Genomic DNA, 10,974 nt, shown 5'->3' on the forward strand with positions numbered 1-10,974 from the left:
ATCCCCTTTATATAAGAGGGTTACAAAGACTAGTAAAACATAAAAAGGAAAGGAAGACTAGCAAAAACATAAAAAGGAAAGGAGAATCATTAAAGATCCTTACCCTAATTATTTGCTATCTCTAAAGGAAATAAATCAATTCTAATAGTAAAGATAATAAATCAGTTATAATAATAGAGATATTCCCTTAATCATCATATCAAGTTCTTACAAAACACCTAAGTTGTTGTCTCAATCTGGCTATGTAGTTGTCCAAGAAGTATCCATCATTTAAATAGGGGTAAGTTTGCAGTAACAAGCTTTTGAATTACTCAAACCTGTCTGTAAAATCATCTACATACCCAAGTTGTTTAAAAGCAGAAAATTGCTCCATTACACTCGTACCATTTGCACCAAACCTCATACATACTGCATCTGCAAAGTTTTGCCACTAAAATCCTGCCCTCAAACCATTAATGTAGCTCGCAAACCACACCCCAGCTTTCCTAGTCAAGTTCACATACAAAATGTTCATGACTTCATTTCTAGGAATTATAGATAACATGAAAAACCTTTCACATATGATAATCCAAATACTAGGTTGGTCATAATCAAAAGCAGGGAACTTTTGTGTGTACCTCATGAAATGGTCTCCACCATGGTTTGGGTTTAGTTGTCTAGCCTCTAGATTACCTCTCCTAGGAACCCAATCCAAATATGAAGCCCTTGGACCACCATGGAAGGCAGGTGTGTTCTCTCCCTAACCTTCATCCTCCACAATAACTTCCAGAACTCCAAGAGCTCCAACATTGTTATTTGCAGCAGATTCCTTCCTTGGTCTCCTCTCAAGCATGGGGCCACCTTCTTCATAGGTTAGCTGGTTCGTTTGGGTTCTCCCTTAGACTGAGCATGGATCAATGACAGGAGGTGGTGACCTATTCAATTGCAGGTGAGTTTCAAGCCTCCATTTAATCCTTAAATTCTTGGATTGAATCCTCCATAGCTTGTAAGCTAGTGTTTTGCTTTTTGCCTTGTTCCATCACTTGGGCCTCCAACTTACTGATTCGGTCCTCCATTAGTTGGGCTCTGATACCAATTATAATGGACCTGGTAATTTTCAACAATGAAGAAGACAAAATACTGCAGAAGAAAGGTACAGAATAGCAATTACAGGAAAAAAAAAAAAGGGAAAGAGATTGACAGAATTGGGGAAGAATATCGTAGAGTTCAGAGAAGTTAAGAGAAAAGAGAAATAGAGAATTCTGAGAAAGTTGAATTAATTCCCAAGCATAGCCCATACAAGCAGTTCCCCTCTATTTAAACCTCCCAAGGAATCAATTACAAGCCCACTATACCCTTCTAACAGCTGCTAAAACAACAACAAAGCAAAACAGAAAAATAGCAAGCACCGTGATTTACATCCTCCCACATGCTCTGTCGGGTCGGAGTGTGGGGGGCCCTTAGGGTTGGGGGTTCAGCCTTTTGGGGTAAGAAAAATAACAAGCAAAACAGAAAATACGCATTTAAGCCTTAAATGACGTCGCACAGTTTACTTGTAAAATCAAATGCGGCGAGACCCTCCCGTGCGGTCGTTCAACGGTTTTCAAAATGCACCAACAATGTTAACAATATGCACCAATAGTGTAAGAGAAACGCACAACGATGAAATGCAAAAATACACAACACACCCAAAGAAAATACACCATATAACTCCCTACCACTAATGGTGTATTTCCGAACACTATGTGGTGCTTTTAGTCATACCTAATGGTGTGCTTTATGTGATGCATACCTAATTTGTGTGTGTTTTTGTAGTGCATTTCCTAAAGTTGATGGTGTATATTTGCTTATGTAATTTTGCATATTCTGATAATCTACAATATTGACCTACTTTCTTATCAAACAGTTTGTGGGCAGATTAACACTGATAGTTAATTGAACAATCAAACAGATAGACCAACAGATATGATAAAGTGCGAAAAACTAAAGCAGAAAGTAAATCAACACATAGGTTTGTTTAGCCAGTTCGATACAGTGTGTATCTACGTCTAGGGGACGCTCACCGATGCATCCAATCCATTATCTCACAACTCCAATGTACAAAGGTAGAGAAACGATTTCACCCAATAGTGCCCCACACTAGGTCAGTACCCAATCTACAAAGGAATAGTGGATTGTTGAACTCGGAGAGCTATGCATCCAGAAGTCCAATGAAATCCCTTCAATGGAGAGCTAACTCTAATGCAGTCAACTTCAATGACACAGTGTAACACCCCACTTTTCTAACTCTTAATTACCTCTCTAAGCAGTCATTAACATAAACTAAGTAACGGAAACCTAGATGATAAGTAGTGGGAGTGTCACCGCCACACCCACCACACTTGGGTGATTGCACGGGCAAAAAGGGGTAAAACTACAAATACGATTAAGTCTGGGAACTAAAAGTAATAACTGGAAAAGTAAGGGGAAATACGTCACCCCAAAACAGTCTACAAACATTCTCCAACATGAAAACATAATTCTAAATCCATAGTGTCCTCATAAATAAGACTAGAGTTTAGACAGCTCGAACTAAGAGACTAATCTAACTCGATCTCCTCTCACTGTTGGGCCCACCTGAAAGGGGTTTTGCAAGCAACACATAGACAAACATTAAAAACACCCGTTAGCACGAAGCTAAGTATAACCACACTTAACCTTGTAAAACTTTCTAGCATATACTTGGAAAACATTTGATATCATTACATCAATAAACTAATCTCAAATCAACTTTAGATCATCGTATTCTTTCTAGATGCTTGCACCCTATAATAATAGCTGACATACTTATATATGTAAAAGAATGATCACGTATATTCATCAACATGTAGACTTCTCAAATAGCTTATCAAGCAATTCATGCTTACTGATTGAATCATGTTTAAAGATCATATAACAGGTGTTCACATGCGATCAAACTCTTATCACCTGACTTATTAAATAGAACTTCTACTACATCACAATGGTTATGCTCAAGGGAATATCTCCAATTAGACTTCTCATTAAATAATCTTTTACGATACTCTATTCGCATACAATCACGTTTAACATTATGATCATGTTTCTCACGCAATCTAGTGCAACAATATAGCCATACTCTTATGCAATCTAGTGCAACAATATACTCATGCTCTTATGCAATCTTGTGCAACAATATACTCATGCTCTTATGCAATCTCGTGAAATAACATAATCATACTCTTATGTTGTAACACCCCTAAAATTTAAAATTTGGATGCTTATGAAATAAAGGCAATACTGTCATTAGACCTCAAAACAGAGCATAACTAAACATAAGTGTTTGGGGTGTTATGCCACATCTGAGCTAGAGAACTCAGATGCACAGGCTATACTATCTAAATATCCTCAAAACAGTGTCAATACATCATCATGGCACGCAGGCCGATAAGGAAACTAACTAAGCTTCGGGTCCTCTAGCGTGCTCCGGAGCTACACATCTGTGCCTAAAAGCCAAATATATCTGTTCAGCGAATAATGCTGATAACCCACTCTAACGCGTTAAAATACAATATAGGTAGATATATATATATATATATATATATATATATATATATATATATATATATATATATATATATATATATATAAAGAAACAATTTTGAAGCCGGAAGATATATATACTTAGGAGACTCTAATTTAAAACCGAGAATAGAATCAACAAGTAAGGATAGGCACATTCATCAGTCATAATTACGTATATAAAGATACTAGCATACAACCTAAGGTCACAAGATCATTCCTCATTAAACATATCAGTATTCAATCATTTTCTCAACACATAAGCACGCTTTGGTGGTGCCGCAGGACCAATCGCATGCCCATACATGAGGGTCAGCGCATATAGCTCTGACACGGCCCCGAAGCACCCTGCCTCGTCCTGCAGCACGAGGGGATTGATCGCAACCAATCGATGAACCGCAGCTCATATAGTAACATTCGATCGCAACCAAACGGTGGACAGCAGCCCGAATAGTGTGTATTTCTGATCGCAACCAGATTATGAACCGCAACTCATTTATAACGTTTGATCGCAACCAAACGGTAGACTGCAGCCCTATATAGATTTATATACCTGACCGATCGCAACCGGCCTGGTTAACAGCCCATGGTTCTCAACCCATCCAACTGCCCGTATAGCCAATTGATTGCAAGCAATTGGGGTATCATGCACACATAACACATAGTCAATCACATGCAACCCACATTAACACATAGGAAGGGGAAATCACATATATAAACTTATGTGTGGTCAACCACATTGCTAGGAATAAGCCTAAGGGGTTCATACATCTTTCACCTAGGCCAACGAGATACCAATTCGACTAGCATGCAAGACTCTTTTATCCTATGAACGGTACCCAAAAAATCAAACTAGACTCGGGCACGACAAACGGGGTGCAATGGGACACCACGGGGCACGGGGAAACAATAAACGGGGAAAAACCACCAATTCCACCTTGGGAAACCAGCGGGAGGCCGGCGGGTGGAGGACCACCCGCTGGTGGCGCTATACTGGGCAGCGGGTTCCCGGCGGGCAGTCGCCTTCCCGCTGCCGGCGGCCTCTTTGGGGCAGCGGGTAGGTGGCAGGTACCCCTGCCCCCACCTACCCCCCACTGACTCTTATGTAATAATTTGGTCCCGGGATCTTTCGTGGAACCTGAAACCATGTCCAGACACATTTAAACACAAACGACAACACCACGTAATCAAGTAATGGATTAAAACCAAGAATCACATTGTATACATCCTAACATGACTATTAAACATAATCAAGACTCAATACCTGAACATGCAAAATCCCGCCCAAATATACCAAGAATATCACCATACGAAATCCACGATTTTACCCTAGGGCTCTAGTCATATTAAAATCAAGAACATCAAGGTTATTAAGAGCAACATATAAATATCAAGAACATCAAGATTATCAGAATCACATAAACATCAAGATTATCTCATCGACATCAAGATTATCTCATAATCATCATAAAAAGCTTTATCAAGACACAAGCATGGAATTACATATCAAAGGAGCCAAAGAAGATGATTATAGCAAGGAAAATAGGTTTTGTTGACACATGGGTTACCTCTTAGCCTTAATTAGAATCCTTGGCTACTAAGGTTCTTTCTCTAAGATCTCCTCTTCTTGATTTCTCTTATGTTTGGTGATAGGGGAATTCTTGGGAATTCTTGTGTGGTGGAATCTATTATGGTGTGAATCCTGGTGCCTCCAATGTCCTTATATATATATATATATATATATATATATATATATATATATATATATATATATATATATATATATATATATATATGAGTCCTAATTAGGGTCTAAATGGTAGGGATTTACTTATTCTATTCCTTATAGGATTAAGGGTTTGGTTTAGGGATAAGGGTCCATGGTCTATGGTGGACCTTTACTAATTAATTAAGGGAATTCAATTCCCTTTTAAGGGTAAGTAATTAAATAATTAGTTTGGGTTAGAGGCCGTAACACAGGGTGTTACACCCTCCCCCCTAACGAAAAGCTTCGTCCCCGAAGCTTAGATTTGCTGAGGTCGATCATCCTTCTTATCTTACGGATTTGTCTTGGTTACCTTGTGTGAAGAGCTCGGGGTAGCGTTCCTTCATGGTGTCTTTAAGTTCCCATGTTGCCTCTTCAGTTCCATGATTGGACTTGAGGACCTTTACCATTTCTATGGTTCTTTGGCAAGTGGCCCTAGTCTTAGTGTCCAAGATCCTTACGGGTTTCTCTTCGTAAGTCAGCGTGTCGTCTAGGCTTACTACCTCAGGTTGTAACACGTGACTTGCATCATACACATATTTCTTTAGTTGTGATATGTGGAACACGTTGTGCACCCGTTCTAGCTCGGCGGATAAGGCGAGGCGGTAGGCCAGGTTCCCGACTTTCTCTAAGATTTCGTAGGGACCATGAATCGGGGACTGAGTTTCCCCTTCTTCCCGAACCTCATCACCCCCCGGGTGGGTGAGATCTTTAGCCAAACCTTCTCTCCTGTGGAGAATTCGGCCTGCTTCCTACCCATGTCGGCATAGTACTTCTGGCGGTCCTGGGCGGTCTTCATTCTTTCTTGTATGCGTTTGACTTTTGTTATAGTGTCCTGTAGGTATTGCGGTCCCAGGGTTACTAGATTGACTATGTCTTCCCAACATATGGGTGTCCTACATTTTTTACCATATAGTACCTCGTAGGGGGCCATGCGGATGCTTGCATGATAGCTATTGTTGTATGAGAATTCGATAAGGTCTAGGTGTTCTTCCCACGTCCCCTGGAAGTCTATCATGTATGCTCTTAGCATGTCTTCGAGAGTTTGAATTGTCCTTTCAGTCTGGCCGTTGGTAGTGGGGTGGAAGGTGGTGCTCAAGGTTAGTCTCGTTCCCATGGCCGCCTGTAGAGATTTCCAGAATTGTGAGAGCAATCTGGGGTCCCTATCGGAAACAATGTTTCGGGAGATTCCGTGGTATTTTACTACCCGGCTTAGGTAGGCTCTGGCTAGATGCATCATCGTCCTGGTTTCTTTCATGGCAATGAACCGTGCCGTCTTAGTTAGTCGGTCCACTATTAGCCAAATTTTATCCTTCCCTGTTGGTGTTGTGGGTAAACCTTCTACGAAGTCCATAGATATGGAGTCTCACTTCCCTTGGGGTATTTCGAGGGGTTGCACGAGTCCCTTGGGTCTGCACCGTTCGGCCTTTACTCTTTAGCAATTCAGGCATTTGCTCACGAAGTCTGCGACTTCCTTTTTCATGTTGGGCCACCAAAACAACTTCTTTACGTCTTGGTATAGTTTATCGCCTCCGGGATGCACGGAGTATGGTGAGTTGTGCCCCTCCTCTAGGATTTGTTGTTTTAGGTGGGGGTGTGTTGTGGGTATGCACTATCTTCCCCGATAGCGGAGGCTGCCATCATCAAATAGCTTGAATGGCCCGTCCTTTCCCCGAGCCAGGTCGAGTCGTATTTTATCTAACTCAGGGTCCTGTTACTGCCCGGCTTTGATTTTTTCGAGTAGCGTGGGTATGATCTTAAGATTGAATAGGTGGATTTCCTAATTCGTTCGTCCCTGCTCAACTATTTCCAAATTCAATCTTTGGAAATCCTAGCATAGTTCGTCTGACAGGACCCAGGTGGTGTTGAGGGAGTGGTTAGTTTTTTCGGCTTAGTGCGTCTGCTACTACGTTAGCCTTTCCTTCGTGGTACTGGATATCCAAGTCATAGTCTTTTATGAGTTGCAACCATCGTCGTTGTCGCATGTTCAGATCCTTTTGAGTGAAGATGTATTTCAGGCTTTTATGGTCCGTGTAGATTTTGCATTGTACTCCATATAGATAATGCCTCCAGATTTTTAGAGCGAATACAATGGCGGCTAGCTCTAGGTCATGCGTGGGGTAGTTTTCTTCGTGGGTTTTGAGTTGCCTGGATGCGTAAGCTATTACCTTGCCATTTTGCATTAGTACGCACCCCAGCCCCTTTTTGGAGGCGTCACTGAAAACTTCGAATCCTACCACTCCTGAGGGTAGTGCTAGCACGGGGGCTGTGGTCAATCTTTCCTTTAGTTCCTGAAAGGCTGAAATGCAATTGTCGTCCCATTGGAAGGGGGTTTCTTTCGTCATGAGTCGGGTTAGGGGTTGGGCTATCTTGGTGAATTCGGGTACAAACCACCGATAGTAGCCGGCCAAGCCCAGGAAACTCCTGACCTCCGAAATTGTTTTTGGCGTAGGTCATTCTTTGACTGTGTGGATTTTGGTTGGATCCACCCTGATCCCCTCTTTGGTTATCACGTGTCCCAGGAATGCCACGCTGTCCTTCCAGAATTCGCATTTGGAGAGTTTGGCGTATAGCTGGTTTTCCCTTAGAATTTGCAGGGTCGTGCGGAGGTGCTTCTCGTGTTCCTCCTTGTCTCGTGAGTAGACCAGGATGTCGTCAATAAACACAATTACGAAGTCATCCAGGTGTGGCCGAAATACTCGGTTCATGAGGTCCATGAATACTGCGGGTGCATTGGTTAGCCCGAAGGGCATCACTGTGAACTCGTAGTGGCCGTAGCGGGTTCGAAAGGCTGTCTTTGGGATATCTGGGTCAGCCACCTTTATCTGGTGGTATCCGGATCTTAAGTCTATTTTTGAGAATACTCCTGCCCCCTTGAGTTGGTCGAACAAGTCGTCTATTCGGGGAAGGGGATACTTGTTCTTTATAGTAACTTGGTTTAGTTCCCTGTAGTCGATGCACAGGCGCATGCTTCCATCCTTCTTTTTGACGAACAGTACCGGTGCCCCCCATGGCGAGGTACTGGGGCGTATGTACCCTTTATCTAGTAAATCTTGTAGTTCTGTTTTTAGTTCCTTCATTTCCTTTGGTGCCAACCTATAGGGTGGTTTTGAGATTAGGGCAGCGCCGGGCATCAAGTCTATGGTAAATTCCACTTCCCAGGGTGGAGGTGCCCCGGGGATTTCATCTAGGAAGACATCTGTGAACTCGTTTACCACCGGGATGGTCCGAGGCCCGACCGTCTTGGTGCTGAGATCCTCGATCGAACATAAGAAGGCTTCATGCCCTTTTGTCATGTACTTCCTCATTTTCATCATGTTTACTAGTTTGACTTCTGGATTCTTGTGGGATCCATGGTAAGATACCCGTTTACCGTTTGGTCCCCTCAAGACCACCTTTTGTTCGCCGCATAGGATCTGTGCCTGGAATTTTCCTAGCCAGTCCATACCCAAGATCACTTGTATTCCGTCCAATCTGAATTGTATTAGATTGCTAGGGAACTCTATTCCTTCGATGGTGATCATTATATTTTTGTACATGCGATCACACTTTATTACTTCGCCTGATGCTACCTTGACTTGTAGCTGCACTCTCGTGTTGGTGGTTAAGTCGAGTTGCGTGGCGAATTCGGTTGCTATGAAGGAATTGGCGACCCCTGAGTCAAATAGCACGATGGCAGGGGTAGTGTGTATGAGGAAGGTCCCGGTGACTATGTTGTTGTCCCCGATTCGGGCTCTGCTCATGGTAAGGATCTTCCCCTGGGTGGCTCCCGTTTTCTTTGTGGGGACCGACGCTATTGCTTCTTTGGGCGGGTTGGCCCTAGCAGTCTTTGATTTCTGAAGGGGGGTTGCGTTATTCTCCACAATTTTTCTTTTGTGTCCTTTGGGTATTTCTGGCGGGTTGTACGGTATTTGTTGAAGTTTGGCTGCATTGGCATAGGCTTCTTCGAGTGTCCTTGGTTTGTGTAAGGTCAGGGTCTTCCGACTTTCGAAGTTGAGGCCTGGCACGAATTTCTCTATCTTGGTTGATTCTGTAGGTACTAGCTCGGGCGTGAGACGAGCTAGTTTGAGGAACTGTTTGTGATATTCTGTGATTGTAGCTGTTCCTTGCCTTAGGTGGAGGAATTCTTTGTACTTGGCTGCCCTTATGTGAGTGGGGTAGAACTGTTCTCGTAGTCGTGCTTTCAGGAATTCCCAGTTGAACCCTAGTTCTTGTTTGTAAGCAGGTCCCTCGTGGACCCACCAAAGATCGGCTGCGTGTTTGAGATAGAAGGAGACCACCTCCACTTGGCGTTTCTTCGGGCATTCTACTATTTCGAAGATTTTGTCAAAGGTTCGGATCCATTCCTCGAGAATTGTGGGGTCTTCTTCCCTTGAGAAGAAGGGCGGCTGATGTTTTGAGATCTGGCGGTCGACTTCTGAGTTCTCATTTGGTGGTGATGATCGGTCGTTGTTGTGGAGGATGGTGTTGCTTAGTGTTTGGGCAACTTGGGCCAGTTGCTGTAAGTTCTGGATCAAGGATTCGTGCGAGGAGGGTTCCAGTGTCTTTGATTGTCTCCATGTTGATGCCATCCTGCTGGTCTACAGGGCCAATATTGTTTGTAATGTTTAAGTTAGTGGGTTGCATCCTTACCTTGCTGCGATAAGGGTAGGGGGTTCTTTAAATTAAGTGTAGAATATAGTGAGGGGAAAGTTAGGCATATAATGACAGGTAAACCAACAATCTCACTGCGCGTCCTAAGTTTCCTGAATCCTAAGTTCCTAAATACCTAGAGTTCAAGCCTAATGTCCTAAAGTCTTGTTTTAAGAGTCTTATCCTAGGATCAAACTTAGGCTCTGATACCAACTGTAACACCCCTAAAATTTAAAACTTTGGATGCTTATGAAATAAAGGCAATACTATCATTAGACCTCGAAATAGAGCACAACTAAACATAAGTGTTTGGGGTGCTATGCCACATCTGAGCTAGAGAACTCAGATGCACCGGCTATACTATATAAATATCCTCAAAACAGTGTCAATACATCATCATGGCACGCAGGCCGATAAGGAAACTAACTAACTAAGCTTCGGGTCCTATAGCGTGTTCCGGAGCTACTCATCTGTGCCTGAAAGCCAAATATATCTATTCAGCGAATAATGCTGGTAACCCACTCTAATGCGTTAAAATACAATATAGGTATATATATATATATATATATATATATATATATATATATATATATATATATATATATATATATATATATATATAATCCGGATCAGGTGAGGACCTAATCTTAGGTGAGGACGTGAGGACTAATCTTGTGCATTTGTTTTTTTATTTGGATGGTCCAGATTTGAGTTTTTGAGATGAAATGATTTGATCTTTTTTGTTAAAGTGGGATAATAGTGTCTTTTTCTAATTTTTTTTAAGTGTGAACGCATGTATAATCCTTGGCCAAATTGGTTTCCTATTTTCTTGGATCATCACCGTTGCAATTTGGAGCCGCGATTTCTTCATCACTGATGAGTGTTCGCCCATGCAAACTAATCAGTATTTTTTATTTTTTTTCGCTTGTTCTTTTGAGTATAATTTTGTCTATATTTGGATTGTCGTGTATATGTATAAATGCCTGGGTAGTACGATTGTGCATTCGTGTGTGCTGATT

At 42.1% G+C, this 10,974-nt stretch overlaps 1 protein-coding gene across 1 annotated transcript; it reads right to left on the reverse strand.

The window, feature by feature from the left end:
* Positions 1-307: 307 nt before the first annotated feature.
* Positions 308-9,894, reverse strand: LOC109185196. Its single transcript, XM_019335177.1, has 4 exons — positions 8,323-9,894; positions 1,280-1,348; positions 745-856; positions 308-414 (listed from the first exon to the last, which is right to left on the reverse strand). Exons 1-4 carry the CDS (start codon positions 9,892-9,894, stop codon positions 308-310), a joined length of 1,860 nt encoding a protein of 619 aa, XP_019190722.1.
* Positions 9,895-10,974: the final 1,080 nt, after the last annotated feature.

Source organism: Ipomoea nil, unplaced genomic scaffold, assembly GCF_001879475.1.
Source record: "Ipomoea nil cultivar Tokyo-kokei standard unplaced genomic scaffold, Asagao_1.1 scaffold1317, whole genome shotgun sequence".
NCBI lineage: Eukaryota > Viridiplantae > Streptophyta > Magnoliopsida > Solanales > Convolvulaceae > Ipomoea > Ipomoea nil.

Coding starts and splice junctions, on each gene's coding strand:
- LOC109185196 (XM_019335177.1), bottom strand. CDS start 9,894: ATGGCATCAACATGGAGACAATCAAAGACACTGGAACCCTCCTCGCAC. Junction 1,349..8,322: donor CCTCGCCATGGGGGGCACCG/GTACTGTTCGTC, acceptor TTGTTGTTTTAG/CAGCTGTTAGAAGGGTATAG. Junction 857..1,279: donor TAAATAGAGGGGAACTGCTT/GTATGGGCTATG, acceptor CAAACGAACCAG/CTAACCTATGAAGAAGGTGG.